The sequence below is a fragment of the Melopsittacus undulatus genome, chromosome 3 (genome assembly GCF_012275295.1).
Source record: "Melopsittacus undulatus isolate bMelUnd1 chromosome 3, bMelUnd1.mat.Z, whole genome shotgun sequence".
Taxonomy (NCBI): Eukaryota; Metazoa; Chordata; class Aves; order Psittaciformes; family Psittaculidae; genus Melopsittacus; species Melopsittacus undulatus.
The window spans coordinates 82844521-82863099 of record NC_047529.1 but is presented as its reverse complement, the minus strand read 5'-3'; the positions used below and the strand labels follow the sequence as shown (position 1 = coordinate 82863099).

General features: G+C 42.9%; 1 protein-coding gene across 1 annotated transcript in view; it reads right to left on the bottom strand.

The window, feature by feature from the left end:
- The window catches only part of IGF2R (insulin like growth factor 2 receptor), a 59336-nt gene extending 43609 nt beyond the window's left edge, over nt 1–15727 (bottom strand). Inside the window, exons 1-6 of the mRNA XM_005150167.3 lie at nt 15576–15727; nt 6933–7066; nt 3979–4103; nt 2239–2337; nt 1725–1854; nt 549–669 (exon numbers count right to left, since the gene is read on the bottom strand). Coding sequence (XP_005150224.2) covers nt 549–669; nt 1725–1854; nt 2239–2337; nt 3979–4103; nt 6933–7066; nt 15576–15727 — 761 coding nt within the window. The remainder of the gene's footprint in view (nt 1–548; nt 670–1724; nt 1855–2238; nt 2338–3978; nt 4104–6932; nt 7067–15575) is intronic.
- Nucleotides 15728–18579: the final 2852 nt, after the last annotated feature.

Below are 18579 nucleotides of genomic sequence, written 5' to 3'. Positions count from 1 at the left end.
AACAGAACAGAGGAAATGTGCATCAAGGAAACAGTTATTCCCAGTCCCAGCTCTGCCTCCACCAGGAACGATAAGCCTTGCATTGCTTATTCATTTCTTCTGTTAAGAACTCATTAGCAGAAACATACAGAGTGACCACAGCCATCCTTATTCTCAACTTCTGAAGTACTTCTGGGCCGTAGAGTGAGCCAAATGCAGCACATAAATCCAGAGACAAACTCATTTATGTGGTAGGCCTTCAGACAGCAGGCAGATGGGGTCAAATCTCAGCCTTCTGCTTCCACAGCAATCATACCTCAACTTCTAAGAGTTCTGCAGTTCTGTAAAAAGGATTCTCTCAATGAAGAAAAAAATTTGATCTGTTATGGCAGTACAACAGGATGCCTGAAAAAGACTTTGCCCTGCCAATACCTGAAGAATTCTTTTTCTGCCAATGCTTCAAAAGGGAAGCAGTATTCATGTTAAGTTTAGAGGACTCATCTGTTACAGAGACTGCTTTTGCCAGGACTACAATTGTTCACAGAAGTATCACCACAAAAATTACATACCTGTCTTTGTCATGAAGTTTCAGCTGTTCCTTTGGATGACCAACATCATATGCCTGACCTTCATGTAACAAGCAAGCAGCACTGCCAGCAGGGCAGTTTTTGGTCTCTTCACCTGACCTTCCTGTAACAGAATACAGAAAATAGAATATAGGGCTAATTTTATAAATTTTACCAGAAGTAACTTCCCATTTTATGTGTGTCTCACCATTCACTATTTTACTTTTTTCTAAAAATAGCTTTAAAACAGGTTACATTAAAATATGAAACTAACATGACAAAAAACCTGAAGTGCTTGTGATTGCTGCCTCATTTTTGGATAGCAGATTCATTCTTCCTGCCAATGTAACTGCAGCTAGTTACTAGCTGCTAGTACAGCTGCTGGATGCATAGGGCTTTGAGAACTTCTGAAGCATGCCAAGTATTTTGTTTCTTCCCCAACACCAAAATGATGCCCAATAATGAGTAACCCTTCTCACAAGGAAGCTGTTTTTCCCCCTCCTTTGTTTCTTGGAAACCATCTTATTCAAAGTTGTCAGCAAAAGTTTCACTCTATTGGGATTTTTAAAAGAATAGACCTGACACTAAAACTGGAAGCATTAAACCCATAATAGGAACACAAAATATATATTTAACTGCAGAGTGAAAACCACAGTGGGAGTATATCGCTAAACTAGTCTTTTCAGTAAGTTTCAAATGAGTGATTTTGCTGGTTGAATTCCTTACATATATATCTGCCAACTGACATTGAAAGTGCTAACTATGCACATTACTCATCCAAGCACCTAAACACTATTTTAGATGCATCTCAAGACATTTACCTGAAACTAAGCAGCAATCTGAATTGGAACTCAAAGCATTAAACTTAGAGCACATGAAGTGCTATAACCCATCTTGGCCCTATTCGGCAGCTACAAGACAAGCTGAGCTCTCCCACTCAGCCCAGCTTATGCCAACTTTTCTAACAGTACTTGCCCATCTATGAACACCTCAGTAATCAGAGAATAAAACTTGACTTCACAGAAAGCAACCTTCAAATCATCAAAGGTAGCTTGAAACAACAGTGCAAGTCCTAAATACTGATCTCTGATCACAGGACAAACTCAACTGAGGCACTGGAAAAGAACCACACTACTTAAAATTTATACACCAACAGAAGACACAATCAAGCATTCATACCTAAGTCCCTGCAGATGTTTATGAATAAGGAATCATCATCAGAATCATCCACCAAGTAGTGTCCTGGAACTTTGATGAGAGGATTCAAGTCATGTTTCTTCACATCTTCATCAAACACATAGCAAGGGACCTAAAACAACAATAAAACTGTTACTTGTGATCCATGCTACATAAATAGGAAGAAATTATGAGCAGGTATATACAAGGCCAAGTTAATATGTGGAAAAGGCTTCTACTTGTGGAAGCTCAAATATGTAAATCTAGATATGCTGACTAAAATGAGGCATCCAAAGTTAGACTGCTCTGCTCTAGTTTTTCTGAGTTTCACTATAGACAACCATCCAGACGACAAAAGATGTTGAAGAGCTATTTAAAATTCTCAGGTCCACCAACTTCAACAGATGCTTTATATGCCTACAAAACTGTTAGGTTTATGGAGGTTGTTTGAATTAATTTGGGGTGGGTTGAAGTAAAATTGCCAGATTAACTCCTGTGTGGATAGTATGTAGATTACCTCTTTCACAGGTTTAAACAAGTCTTTCTTGCAAGCCACTGAGGTCCTCCATTCAAAATAGTGCACACATTCTGTTGCTGTTACAAATTCAGGGGTGCCCTATTTAAAGGAGAAAAAAAAATTAATTCTTTTGAAAGCAGAATTCAGTTTTATTTTACAATTGTAGACAGCAAAGAGTTCATTCAAGTGATTAAGAAAAACAGAATACAGCATATCAGAAGAACAAGGGCATACAGTTTCTTAGTAGCACTTGGTAAGTCAACAGTTTGTTGGTAAACTCAGGAAGATGCAGTGTGCCAAATCCCTCTCAGTCTGCATATGCTCCAATTCTCAAATTAACATGTGTCACCCCTAATATGCAGTAATTGTACAACATCTTTTAGAGAAATGCTTATTATGCCAACACATATTGGCAGAAGCACCAGTCACATCTAGTTCCTAGAAAGGAAAACACCAATACAAACATGTATGAATAGGTGAAGAGCAAGGCAATGCATGGTTTACCTCTTCACTGCCTGCAGAGAAGACTGATAGCAGCGTCTTCTACTACAAAGAAAGAGTATCTCTGATCTCTGCTACTTAATTTTATAGGCTCATCTTACACACACCTCTATTCCAAGATGGAGGTTCTACCATTGTTCAGGCCTGGAAGTGCAACTGAATGTCTCTACTTACAGGAAGACAAGCAGATTTTTCCACTCTCCCTCCATCAGCACAGTTAGAAGCACTACAGCATATTTAAACTGATTCCCTCCCATTTTTACCTGCCATAAAAGTACTGAAAACAAGTTGTTCCAGACAGTATTATAAAATCCTTCTACTGTCAGATGAAGAATAGGTGTTAAACTACACTAGCTAGAGAAGTTGGAAGATAATTATTATCTGTTTTTACAGAGTTGAGCAATAATTTTTAATTGAGTTTAAAGAGTCTTCTGCTGAAACACAAGAAGCACTGAAATGCCTGCTGCGCTGGCACTGCATTTGAATTGGCTACATTTCCAAGAGAGGGTGTGCAACAACATTATCAGCGCCAAATGCAGCACTAATAACTACCTATCTCTGGTACAGAAATATGTAAACGGATCACGGTCTGTACAGAATACCAAGCTGTGGTATCACTTAAGTGTGTGGAAGGTGTAACTTCAAAAGCACATGGAGATGAACTGCATACACTCATGCCCTTAGGAACTTTTCTGGGATCTCCATTCATACTTGCAGCAGATTCTGATGAACAGTTACTCTCTCAGAAGCCCAGCTGGACATGTAAGCACTGTTAGACCAATGGTGTGCAGATAAAACCTAACACTGTTGTCAGCTATGCTGGCACATAGCAGAGGTCAGTCCTTTTCTTCAATGCTGTTCTATTAAACAGCCATACTAGGTCCACAATGTGGGCACAGCCAACAGTTAAACAATAGCTCTCATTGTTACAGCACTCTATACACTGTTGACTTTTTCCTCCATATTATGCTATTAAAATACTAGAGCGCAATCCCTGTAAAAACACTAAAGGCCCAGAAGAACACATGAGAGCCAAGATGCAGATCCACAACTGTTTTCTACCAAGACTGAATTTTGAAAGCCACAGTAGAATATGACCTTAACTTGATCCTAAAATGTAACTGCCTCTTCTTTAAGCTATGAGGCTCAGTAATTAGTATGTCCATGAGTACAGCTAAAAAGCAAGTTAGAAGTATGTGCTATTTCCATTGAAGTTTAGAACACATTATTTAGACTTACCAGTGTCTTCCCACACAAGAAGTTAATGTTGCTTTGAATCTGATGCTGATTGCCTTGCTGAAAGCAGTTATGTGTAGTGTTGAGTTCCAGAAGAGTTTTAGAAACTCTAAGCAAGCCTAAGTCACCTAGGGTTTTATAAAAAAAAAAAAAAAAAAAAAAAGAGGGAGGTCATCATAATACAGTGCCTTCACAAAAGCTCAACAGACAGGCTCCAATTTCCACCATTAAGGAGCACAAGATACCAATCCACTCAAAGACAGTCTGAGAACAGAGTACAACTGAAAACCTCCTTTGCAGTGCTTGAGATTTGGAATACTAGATACAAAGTAAGATGACATCTCTAATCACACAAACTTTCTCAAAGTCTTTCAGCAAACACTTTGAATCTTAAGAAGCCCAGCAACAGGTGTCACTACAAACAAGCCACTGCCTTAGGAACAACAGCAAAGGGACTCCATCAGAAAACTGTTACCTGCTAGTTAAAGCTGAAGAGCTTTTTATAAGAGAAGCCTTTTGGGTCTCAATGCCAACCCTGATATGCCACGCTGACACCCAGTTAACATTAGCCACCAGGCTTGCCTTGGATACACACTGACTACTGTCACAGCACATGGCTTTAGCCCCCATCAAAGCTGGCAGCAACAAAGAGAACCAATCTCACAGCTGTCACCCCTTGCATAGCTGATATTTAAAAACAAAACTATTGTTTGCAGTGAAATGTTTTTCCTGAAATAATGAAGAAGTCATATGATTAAGCCCATATTTGAAGAAAGCTCTCAATTTAGCAAAGTTTATCAGCTGGCAAATTTCCTTTCCCCCCATATGAAAGCCCTTCACCTACACTCAGCTTTCAAGTTGAGGACAAGTACATGGCTCAGCTGTTGTAGGTATCTGGAATCTACACTGGGAATCTACTGCCTAAACACGGATCAGAGTTTGTTGGGTTTTTTTTTTCTGGACAAGCAAGAATTTTGACAACCAATTCCCATGAGGTCAACCCAGTGTGATGGTGCTAAAGCCCCAGTGCAACTAGAGGCATCACGATGAAGTATAGCAGGCATCACTAAGTCTCAGACTAACCATGAACAAGACCAAAACTTAGAAAATTTTACTTTTAAAACAAAGCAAAATTCATTTCTGGTGTTAACTCCACTGCCTTGATTTCTAAAACTATTGCAAGGTGGTTAAAAACACAAAAATATGTAGCTTATCCATTGAGAGCCAGTTCAAACAGCCTCTGCAACACTTAATTATGTTTGTTACCAAATCCTTTTCCACCCAGTAGCAGGCAATAAGACACTCAAGATTGCATACAGTGGAAAATCTGCTCATGGTCATCACCCAGCCCTGTTCTCCCTTCTGTTTTCCACAAGCGGCATGGAACACAACCTACACAAGCCTCTAGGTCTCACACTTCCCTGGGGAGAACAAGCTTCCTCAAGCTCACTCAACCTACCACATTCCAGTCTCTGTCAAAAAAGCATGTTAAAACAGATGTCCACATGCTGCTTCCTTTTCTAATCCATAGACAACAGAAGCCTCAAAAACGTGAGTCAAGACCCACATCAGCAGGAAACAAAATTCTTGCTGTACATTTTAGGAATGAAACACACTAACAGCATCAAGTGGTCTGAGATGTCACGCTCCCAAGAGTAGAGGATGCTCCTACATGTAGTTGCAGTTTGAACTCAAATAATCTAAGCAGTTACCCCAGAAAACTCTGGAGCTTGAATATACTGCCTTACACAAAACAACATGAAGGCACAAACTAAGATATATTTTTATTTGTATACCCACTGATTTTATAATCCTGAATTGCAATACTAGCAGTTTATTTGAAAAGCACTGATTAACCACAGCCTCAAACTGAAGTATCTCTACAGTTAATGGAGAGGAGTGGGAAGAATGGAGGCTGCCTAGCTGCTCTGCAACTGCATACAGGCAAGAATCATCTTCCTCTTCACCACATTCCAGCAGTTCAAGCTCAAGCATTTTTACTGAAGACTCATAGCTTCTCATAAGAGCTGTCTGTCAATGGAAGGCAAGCTTGGCAAGCACGTTAAATTCAGATCTGCAGGTACCAAAAGGCAATCTGAAGAGATACTGCTCTTTAGAAAGCTATTGCTTTGTTATTAGATAATAGATATTAGAAATATTAGAAATGAACAGTTAGTGATCAGAAAACTTAACCACCAGTATTCATATACTGTTGTTTCATTAGCTGAAGCACAGAAGCAACCTTGAAGGTGACAAATATCCATGAAAATACGCACACAAATACTGTTCAGAACACAAGATGTTTCTGACTGATGAAATCATGTGCAAGCATGTGTACAGAGATATGCCAGTTTCATATTTAGATCAGCATACAGAAGTCCACCACTCCTCAGAATACCAAGGACATCTGTGAACTACTGAAGCAGCCACCAGATTTGACAGGTGTAACTGAAAGAGTACAGCATGTAATTGACTTCCTTTCTGTGTGTAACGACTTAAAGGTGACATCCCAGAAACTCAGCAATACTCCAAGATTGTATTACAGAGAGTAATCTGACTCTAAATAAAGAGCTGATGTTACATTAGGCTAGGTTGTGGTACAGTTCAAAACTGTAACTCAAGCTTTAGCCCGTGTTTAGTATCAACCTTCAAACATGGCTGTGCACAGTGCATATCCTGCCACGGATAGATGCACTTATTTCTACTTGCATAGCTTCACACTAGATTACAGTTAACTAGACAGTAAGATACGTTTCACTGTCCTATTAAGTGATTATCTACAATCACATTGCGTTTTTCCATATCTCCCCAGAAAAACTGTAACAGGAAAAGTTTTACACTGTCCTAAGAAGAACAAAAAAAAAAATCTTTGCTAACATGTCAAAGTCTGCAGTAGTGACATGACCATCCATTAACACGACTGAACTACTTAGGAAGAAATACACTTGCTTACTTACCTACAGACAGATAGGTTTTGTTACTGATGTTATATGCACAGACTGCACTTGATCTTCCACACTCTTCAATACCAAAACAGAGGTTTATTTTATAAAGCACATTTCTGTCTGCATCAATTGCTTCCCATGTGTAACTGAAAAGAAAAACAAGTCTGTCAGTATTCATATTGTCTGCACTGCCACCCTCTAGACACCAGCTGCTGAAATAACCAACTCATAAAGTTAAAAGCACCACTAACTAGCTTCATGTGTTCTATATCCATAAATACCAAAAATAATTGTTACTGTGTCAAGGCCCAGAACAAAACAGATTTAACCACTTGAGGAGCATATATCAGGTCCATTTTACAGAACATCTGTTATGGTTTAACCCTAGCTGATAGCCATGCAGCTGCTTGCTCACTTCCCTCTTCACACCAACCCCCCCCCCCCGTGGGATAGGGAGAAGAAACAGGAAAAGGTAAAACCCTTGGGTTAAGAACAGTTTAAACTCTGAAAAGAAGTAAAATATAATAATAATGATGATTAAAAGAGAGATTAAAAAAAAACCCAAAACTCAATAAACACAAGTGATGCACAAGACCCTCACCAACACCCAGGCTATTCCCCAGCAGCGATCAGCCCCTCCTGGCCAGCTCTCCACAATTTATATACATGCATGATATCCTGTGGTATGGAACTAGTTTGGGCAGGGTGTCCTGTCTCTGCTCATGCCGGCTTCTTGTGCCTCTCCTCACCAGCAGATGATGAGAGACTGAAAAGTCCTTGATCAGAGTAAGAGCTACTGAGCAACAGCTAAAATATCCACATGGTAGCAACATTATTCTCAGACTAAAAACAAAACACAGCACTGTACCACCTGCTAGGAAGAAAATTAACTCTATTTCAGTTGAAATCAGGACAATACCCAACCACCCGTTCTTCCCTGTCAAATCTGTGTGAAGAACACTGACAAGATGAACCTTTCTCTTTGAGAGCCTGAAATTCCTCAGATGTCTTTGGCAGGCTACATACTACTGCACTTTAGCAATACACAGTAACAGTGGCAGAAGTGCTAAGTGTAAGTGGAACAGAACAGCCAGTCTCATCCTTCCTGCCAGCAGCAGGACCACCTAGCTTCAGGGTAAAAGTTGAGGTTGAGATTCTCACAACATTCAGACTGAAAGATGCTATTAATGCCTATTAGGGCCTATCTGCACCTTTATGCATTTTATATATATAATATATATATCTCAATATTGAAAGGACAGTTTCTGAAGGGTGATGTCAGAAGCTGTAAAGCAATGAGAGCTATTCACAAAAGACTCAGTGAAAGATCACATGAGCTAGCTACAGCCACATCAAAGTCAGCTGTCTAAAAACTGCTAAATGAACACGATGCTTTGGTTAAATATAGTGAGGAATAAATCAGAGTAATGGAAGAAAAAAAATACATGTAATGTAGTTCAGAGGTAGAGCAAGGATTCGTTTCCCTCCTAACAGGCACTATGACTGCAGTGAGATGTGGTCAGCTGCATGACACAGCAACACCCGGTTTCGAAGCAGGGCCAGGTCAGCTAGTTTGGAGTCAGGAGTTTTTGAGACAGCCTGCCTTACTAGCACAGTGCTCCAGCCAAGCTCTGTTAAAAAGGCACATCTCAGTAAACATTTACTGTCAGCTTGGCTCAGAAACATCCCTTCTGAGCATGCAGCTGAGCTGCAGCCTGCATCCTCCAGACACTACTGATTTTTGCAACATAAGAGATTCCCCAGCTTCCCCTACATCCCAAGGGAAAACTTCAGTAGGATTTAATAGAGTCATCACAATCGAAAACTGAGGACAGCACAGTGATTTATTGTGTATACCCATTATTTACTACTCACACAGGGTTTAATGCATGTATCTGATCCACAGAAGCATTTCTTAATCTACAGATTAGTACTGAATCCAGCAAGAGAGCTCAACTTCCCCCTCTCAGATACCAAGAAATTAGAAGCTGGCCAGGAGCTTCACCCGTAAGGTTTGTTTGCCTTAACCTCTAGCTCACAGGTGTTGCACCTTTTAACATTATCATATCCCACCTACCCCCAGGAGAAGAACCCATTCTTGTTCCACTTTGAAGCCCAGTTCCTTGAGAGAGGAAGAGGCAAGAGCAATTCAGGTACTTCACTCTAGATTTTTAATCCCCCAAGAATTTGTCTCAAATCCAGTGCACCCCACCCCTAATCAAAGAGCCAGCAGTAAGATACCACATACTTTTCCGCTTAACTACCAGGTACAGGGTTCTTGGCTTCTCTGTACTACAGCAGGTATTAATTTCAGTCTGCTAATGGCTGAAACAAGTTAAGAACAACTACAAAAGAGTTCTCTCTGCAAACTGAAAAAAAGTAAGATCTTTATATTCTAACTATATTGGGATATAAAGGCTCAAGTATAATAATATAAGACTCAAATACAATAACATAAGGCTCAAAAAAATAATTTACAAGGTACTGAATCACACCCAAAACACCAATAAAATTAAACTTAATCAGATTTAAGAACTCTATCTCAGTCCTAGACACATACTTGCCATTATTTTTTCCTCATAAAGTAAGTAAAGCTGACATTTTACAGTCATACTGATTAGTTCTCCCAGCTAGTTTCTTGCATTTCTGAAGCGGATAAAGACAATCCCGATGCAGGATGATAATTAAGCTACAGTACAGAATAACTGAAGGTTAGCCACAGAGAAATCTTGACAACACACAGAAGTACTTAGAATCACCTGACTCTACCTTCAAGGGCTCTGAAAACCCCAAGAAATTAAGACTAAAGCCAGTTTTTTACCTACAGGAGAAAATGCATTTCAATCAAAATACAGATCCTCCACAATGAAGCCCCGCAAATTCAGCATTGCACTGAAAAAATCCCAAAGGCTTCAGCATTTTTTGACTGGTTTTGGAAGACAACAAAAAGGTAATATGTAACAGTATTAAGGCACAAAATTTTTCATCAAGCTAGAGTGTTCTTCAGTATGGTCTTATAATTTTTTAAGTTTTTTTGTGAACTTGCAAGTTAAAGTCTGCTTGTGAACTGAAAGAGAATGTAAACCCTTCACACAACAGAATTATCACTCTGTAAGAGATTAAGCAGTTTGATTTCCCAGTTACGAAACAGAGGAATCAACATCTTCGAAGTCAATTCACTCACATGTCAGAAGCAAAAGATAAACAAGACTAGCAGCTTAGAGAACAGAAGCAAAGCAGCCACTGAAGTCAACCCTTCCCGTTAGCCTTTCACAGGCTCCTAGACAGTGAAGGCTGAGAAGTCCTACAAAACAAAGTAAGAAATCCTAGATTTAATCATTTTCCAAACCACAAATTCAGTGGCACACAAAAATGAAGATCTAAATGCAGTTTCAGGGTAGTATTACTTTCAAGGAAGTTCAAGGGACTTTTTGTTTTGTTTTCTAAATAGGTGGTAGAGCAGGGCAGGATTTACTCATTAGGAGTAACAGCAGGCTGGATGTAGCCTAGGCAGCTGATCATCCTCATCAGAGAGATGTAAAATACATTTTCGCAATAAAAGCAAGAATTATTTCTCTTTCAAGTAAGACTCCTGGCATTAAATCAGTGCTTCAGAATAGTTTCAAGTTGCCTGTGCTCTACTTTCCAGGAAGATGCAAACTGACCTCTCCACTGCATCCTGCAATGGAAACAATCTGTTCGCAATCACACCTCCCATCCTGACCATAGCTTAGCCACATGGACTGGCTTCCTCCAGCTTCTCAGCACTAATATCCACCAGTGGTGATGCCTCATGTAATGACGCCCCCACCAGGGCCATCTGAAGTTACCTTGTTTGAAGGTCTTCAGCTATCCTCGATTCAACACAGCTGAGCTGGTTGAGGGGGCTGTTATAGCAACAGTTTTAAAAAGCAACATCCTTGGTCATAGGGTGGGGGGTGATGCACCCTCTACCCAGGGAGCTCAATACAGCTGCTGCCTCGCAGCTAACACCATCCAAGCAACTATTTCTGGTGCAGTTCAGTTGGGCTCAAACACAGCATCTGCCTTGATTAAAACTGGCAAGAAGCTGCTTTGCTGAAACCGCAACATGATGCCAGCTTCCAGATAAGCCCAACTGCAGACTGTGCCACAGCCAGGAGGCCTGAAACACACCCCGTGTTCATCCCTCCAAGGGCAGGCTCTCCTCCCCTGCATGTTGCTGGCCCCGGCACCCAAAACAAGCTGGATGCAGGGACTGCCCTCGCTCAAAATTAACTCAGCAAAAACAACAGGTGCCTGTGTTTGTGTGTGGAGAGGGGACTGGGCCCGGCCAGGTCCTGCTCTGGTTCACAGGGGTTTCTGGCCATGCACCAGGCAGCAAGGGAGGATCCCAACCTGGAGGCAGAGCCAACCCAGGCCACTTTCCAAAGCAGTTGTGCAGTGAAGGTCCAAACGAGTTACTGGGAATAACCTTGCCTACATGTCAGCCTTTCCAGACACCTAGCTTTGTTTTATAAGACACTAAAGCACGAAAAAGAAGATTAAACTAATTTTCAGTTGCAAGTTGTATGATCAAGAGGTATTTGCTTTTTTTTTTTTTTTTACACAGAAAAGCAGCAACTAATGGACAAAACAACATCAGAAAGGGAAAGATAAGTCTAATTTACCTTGCAAATCAGTAGTTCAGACACAGAAGCCAGACAAGATGCAGATGTCTAATGGCTGTCTCAGTACATGTGCCCCCACACAAGAGCCACTTTGAGGTCTGAGCACTAGCAAACCTCTTCAAATGCAACAGAGCACCAGAAAGACTACTGCTATCATTCTCATGTTCAAGTTTCTGATTCTCAAACTCTTACCCAAGGGATGACTGCTAGGAAGAAGAGCACACCCTGCTCCAAACAGCTATGGAGTGTGTTTACAAAGAAACACAGGTTTGCTTTCTGGAGAAATGCACTGAAGCCGCTTGTTTGCTGAAGGGGTTTTACACAGTCAAAGTGGCAGAGACAAGGCAACCTAAAACCAGAGCTGGAAAGCGCATCCATATGCAATGATGTACCCACACAATTTGTGCCCAGCAGCTCCTAAGCTATCAGAACACTGCAGAGATTAAACTAGATTCTCAAGCAGGTTATGAGCAGGTTCAACCAGCATGATCTCAGGTAGACAAGCTCAGAAACACTTTCCAGGATGACCACTTCAAATTTAAAGCTACCAGCTCAGATCCACTACTTGCCACAGAAATCATTATTAGATGCGGCTAACATTTTATCACAAATACATACAGAAAATAAACTTCTATGTCAAAGCAAGTTCTCCTTACAGAAAACAAGAGCTTGAATGGCAGAAGGTACACAGATGTTGCTGTGCTTCAGGAACTTTTAAACACATCCCTACTCATGCTTAGCAATGTTCTGTCTCACCTGTCACATTCTCCAACCATCACACACACTGCATGTCTTCAGGCAAGTTTTCTTTCATACGCATAACGTATAACAGCCTTACAGTTAGACCACAAGCTGTTCTTCTCCAACTGAAATGCATTTGGTCTTTCATGCTACACTCTAAACCACATCTACTACATCATTTTAGAGAATGCTTAAGAAAGCGATGGCAATTTGAAGTTCAAGTACATAAGAGCTGTAGGAAGCTCATGTGCTGAGAAATCATACTCAAACCATTATAATGGCAGCTTCCCAGGCATGTGAAGCAACCATGCACATATGCAAATAGATCCAGTAATGACTTATTTATGACATCTCCCACTTAAATACGTGAAAGCACTTAATAGAGCTGAGCAAGTTCACCTAAGGGTCACCTCTCTGTATTCAGCACACGTTTCTTCACCGAGACTAAACTGAACACTAAACACAGGGTTCCCTTTCAGCACACATGAGCACACTTGGGGTTTCCTAGCAAAGGCTGGAAAGTTAGTGTTTGAATATACAGTAAACTGTAGGAGTTGAGTTACAAAAAACTACAACATTAACTGATAAGTAGACTTGACTTGCAGCCCAAAATTAGGAATTCTGCACAACAGTAACCCTGTGATGTACACCAGTTTAAGGAGTTTCCCTTTCACTCAGAAGTTTAAAAGTTACACAAGTTATGCACCAACTCCTGTCCTTGCAAGGGGGCAAAAACATTACCTGTCATCAAATGGTCTTACATCCAGTATAGATCAGATTAGGAAAAACAGCAGCCAGAGGAGACAGTTTGCATTTGCTGCTCTACCATCACACTGGAAACATTTCCTGAAATTGTCTTTAGAGGTGAAAGAAAGCTTCACAGTAACTTCTCTGATATTACATTGAAAATGAACCCAAACTGTCAAGCTTTATTTTGTATTTAAAGTAACAAATTGAAAGAACAGACCACAAAATGAACTCTAACTTCAGAATTCGTTCCTCCTGTGTTGTCACATGAAAGATATAAGGGGAAGAAGGAAGAACAGAGACCAAACCAGCTAATGCCTTTCTATATCCAACCAGTTCCCTGTATTCTTTCCCAGGTGATCATACTGCAGCAACCCTAAAGATACCTCTACACAGAAGGCACAAAGTGAATTCCAATTGTAAGTCACACGACAGCACAGTCAGCTGCCAGAGCACACAAGATCAAAGGAGAAAGTATGTTGAAACCAGTCACTGAAAACCATGACATTTGACAAACTTTCAGAAAATTAAGCCTTATTTTCTTTCTCCGAGTGTCCAAGCATACCAGCAGGAAGACTGCACAAACAAGCAATGAAACCATTACCTCAAGATTAAGTAGCCCTATGCCTCAGCTCTTGAACACAACAGTTTTTTGACACCTTTCTTCCTGCAAAATAGTTTTTCTAACCTGGGTATCACTCTACTCTTACTTAAAAGAGAGTCAGTGTTTCTTCTAATCCTCAACACTTCCTTTCCTGCCTTTTGACATTCACACACCAGGCAGAAGCTGCTGCAGCTTCACCAGCCCTATTATGCCACACTAAAGTCAGGATGCTGTTTTCTTAACAGTTGTAAAACCAATCAAAACCTTAAAGCAGTACAAATAGGTTGGTCAGGAACTTGTCCTGCACACCCACGTTGTACCTTTTGGCTCAGACATCAGCCAATAATATAAGAATTTGCATGACCTGACTGCATCATCCCTCACTTAGTAACTTTCCTTCTCAGTAACTGTGTCTGAGATGACACTTCACCACCAATCTCCATAGGGTCCTCCAAGCTGTCAGTCTGCAAATTCTTGTTTTTCCTCTACCCATTACAGATTACTAGGCATAAGCTTTTCAAAGCAGTTTTTCTCACCATGGCATGACAGCAAGTGCATGCTTTTGAAACACTGCATTTTAAAAGAAAAGCTGCCAATTATGCTATTGATTCGAAATTTTTCTCTTGTCAGTTGCAAAAGGAAACCAGCTTAATTAATTAGCATCCAAAAAAAAGAGATTACATGCCTCTCAGTGGCACTCCCAAATATTCCTCCAGTCAGATATGCAACAAAACCAAGAGAGAGATTGGCAGAACACAATGCTATTCTCAAAATAGGAACCACTTGATAATCAAGACATTTAGAATAGGGTGTTTTGGTTTTGTTTTAGTTAATCGTTAGAGTCAGAGGAGTTAAAATTCCCTCCACAAGCCACGTAATAGTTTCTTACTTCTGTCTAGATCCTACAATTAGGGTGGTCACCTGACAAAACCACTTTCTGCCACCTCCTTGGATTAATCTTGCAAACAAATCTACTTTTTCCTTTTAATAATTTAACAGTATCACACCCGATTGCAGAAGGAGAGCCCATTGCCCCCAGCGACACAGTCTTAGTGCTAGCTGTTGACTGAGGTAATGCGCTCCTGGAAGTCTCACTGCATAGTCTAGCTAAATAATGAAGAAACAAAGACTAGAAAGATACTGTTGGCCAGACTAGATTCATGGCTGCATTCAGAGTAGGAACATGCCAAAACATGAAGAACGGTGCCATTTCAATACAGCAGTCCTCCTTTCTCAGTTTTCTTAATGCACCCATAAATAATTACATTTAGCCATAACCTTAGTAAGAAGATGACTGCTAAGTGACACCCCTGCCAAGACACTTTGGGTTATTTCACATTAAAACGAATACAGTGGCATAACCCAGTCCTCCTGGCCACAGGTGACTTGAACACAGCAATTCTTATAGAATGGTTTGGGTTGGAAGGGGGGTTAAAGACCACCCAGTTCCAATCCCCTGCCGTGGGCAGGGACACCTCACACTAGACCAGGCTCTCACCTTCTCACCCTCAGACCTCCTGTATCTGTGGATACTCCCATAGCGAGGTCCCCCAAGAAGGACACCCTCAGCCCGCCCACCCACCCTCTAAAGAGGCTCATGCACCTTCGCTAACTTTGGTCCCCAGCCTGGGCACATGCACCGAGGAGCTTCCCCCAACGACTCCCGGCCTGACCCTCACAGGAACGGGAGACCAAAAGCACTGCACAGGCCACCCCGGGGACCAGGCCCGCCATGGGCTGAGCTCCCGCACACCCCGCTCGCTCACACGCGGTCCCAGGGAGAGAGGAAGCGAGCACGGGCACCGAAGAGCCCCCTCGTCTCGCACCCCGCCGGTTCTACCCTTTCCCCTCGGGAAGACCCCTTCAGGTGCCGCCTGTCCTTTTCCGCCCCACCGGCCGCCCCCCTCTGCCCACCTGCACAGCTCCCGGTATGATTCGTTCAGGGCCGCGGCGGCCCCGCCGCCTCCCCCCGGCCGCAGGGACAGCACCAGAAGGCCGAGGAGGAGCAGGGCGAGAGCGGCGGCGCGGGACCGCGGCAGCGCCGTGCGGGGGGCAGCGAGTGCCATGGGCACAGACCGGGCCGGGCTGACGCGGCTGCCCCGGGACGTCAGGCGGCGCCGCCGGCCAGGGGGACGTCATGTGACACCCCGCTGCCCGCCTACTCCCAGGTCATGTGACTGCCGTCATGTGCGGGCGCGGCATTCACATGATGTGCCTCCTCTATCGGCTGTGGAGTGGGTGGAGCCTTCTCTCGTAATCCCGCCTCAGAGACACACACACACACACGCACACACACGCACACACACGCACACACACACGCACACACACGCACACACACGCACACACACGCACACACACGCACCCACACCCGCACACACACACACCCGCACACACACACACCCCCACCCCGGGCTGCACGTGCTGGGTTGAGCGGCCTAAGGCGCTATGGTGCGGCCTCTCAGTGTCAGTCAGTGTCGGGGGTAATGGCCACAAGCCACCTCTACGGCCTCCCTGTGCTGCCCGCTCACGGGAAACAGGAGGGAGGCCTTCCTTCCGCCCACCCCCCCCACCCCCCCCCCCCCCGGTGTGGTCTGATCTGATCCAGTCTGATCTGATCCAGTCTGATCTGCTGTGGTGTGCTCTGGTGTGGGGGACTGACCCGCTGCCATCTGGGCAGCCTTGCGAAACACTACCTGAAAGAAGTACGGAGTGAGGAGGTGGCTGGTTTCTTCTCCTAAGTTACAAGGGATAGGAATAGAGGTAATGACCTCAAGCTGCACAGGGGAGGTTTAGCTTGGGTGTTAGGAACCTTTTCTTCACCAAGCGGGTGGTCAGGCATTGGAACAGGCTGCCAGGGAAGTGGTAGAATTACTATCCGGGGAGTGTTCAAAAACTGTGTAGATGAGAACCTAAATGACATGGTTTAGTGTTGGACTTGGCAGTCCTGGGGTAATAGTTGGACTTGGATGGTCTTAGAAGTCTCGTGCAGCCCAGCTGGTCCTATGATTCTATGATACTTACTCTGGAGCATCGGCCTTGGAAGGGGCAGACTATCTGCCAGGCAGTGTGGTGTCAGCAGGGAGACTCAGAGCTCAGTGCTGTGCTGGCTGCTGGCTGGGTTTTATGGGGGATATTAAGTGTGCAGAGGCTCACCTTGTGAAATGCGCTGTGGTCACTTCAGGAACACACTGCTTGGAAAAGGTTAAATGGGGTTTTAAGTAAGTTACTCAAAATGTGCAGTGAACCATAGAGTCACAGAATGGTTAGGGCTGGAAGGAAGCCTTAGATCAGCCAACTTGAGACCAGAAAACTAAACCCATTAGGGATGGTGACTGAGGAGGCAGTGACAGCAATGTGGTCGGTTACAGGGCTGCAAGAGTTACTACTACAGTGGGGAAGTTGGCATGGTGGGGAAATTTTCCCCCTTTTCAAATAGTGGGCAGGAGGGAAGGCTTGCACAAGACAGCAGCCTCATCAGAGGGAAGTGGAACAGATACTAACCTACCACCTCTGTCTCATAAACTGCTGAGAAGAGCAAGATGTCCCAGAGCTTTTATAATAGATTATTTTCAGGGTTTATCAAATTTTAACTGTAGTGTTTAATATTCAAAAGAGAGACTTAGCATTTAATTTTTATGAAACAACATTTAAGAAGAAAAGGACCTTTGAGAGTGGGAAGAGGCATAAAGGTGAGGAGAGTGAAAGAAAGAAAATAAAAATTGCACTCATTAAACTGACATCTGTCTTATTTGTGTGAAGAAATTCTTCACTAATTATAAATGCTTTCCAGAAGTCATTCACGCAAAGAAATACAAAGGCCTACAACTGAATTCGTTTATTTTTCTTGCCCCATTCGCAGTCATCCAGAGGGGTAAGACAGCAGTGAAGATTGGCCTCTATGGCAGTTTAGCCTGGTTCCAGGCTGCTATGGCCATGTTCTTTTCTCCTTTTCTCTCCATTACATATTCACCTTCCCCCCCTTTTCAGTAGCACTAGTCCTTCTGCAGCAGGGCAGTTTGCTGACTAAAGGTGCTGATCTGGCTGAAAGCTAATATACTATTTTGATTGTTCTGTGTAGGTTTTGAGTTCTACCAGTGCCTGACATACTTGGCTCACTGCATAGCTGCACAAACACCTACACCAGCTCGGGGAAGGGAAGAAGGAGGCATCACTGGTGCTGCAGGGGAGGAGTTCTCAGGTAAGGTCAGCTTTAGCTGCTGTGAAATTTCACCTGACCAGAGAAGCCAGAAGTTACAGCTAAAGTCAAACCAATCCTGCCCACCACCAAGCACAGCCTTGGCCCCCACTCCCCGCTCCCTGTCTGCCTGCATAAGATGTGCTGGTGCTTGTGTAAAGCTCAGCCTTGGCCCCCACTCCCTGCTCCCTGTCTGCCTGCATAAGATGTGCTGGTGCTTGTGTAAAGCTGCTCAACAAAATTCAGCTCACTAGTCCAACAGGAAAAAATCGCCTGCTGAAAAAGAAGGAATAGTTTTCTTCTGGCTCAGCAGCTGTAGCACTTTAGTGAAGAGATTAATCCTGGTACAGGGCAGAGGAGGAAGAGAAGGCAGGTAAAGAAGAAATGGATTATGTGTGTTGGCCTTTTAGGCCATAGAAAATTAGCTTTTACACAGCCTAGCCTAATAGCCATGTCCTCAGCTGATGGAGAGAGGATGACCTTCAGTCTTTATGCTGGAAAGAGTGTTGTGACATGAAACAGTAATCAATCTATCTTTTCTCAGAACCTAAGAAAGAAAAAATTAATGAAAAGGACTGGGTAAATGCTGTTACCCTTGGCAGTTTTCCATTACCATATGATGGATTACTGCCAGCTCTTCCACTTTTGTTTTAGCCTTCAGTGGTTTCCTTAATCTGATTACCTGAGAATCCCTATTGTCTGCTTATAAAACTCCAGACTGTA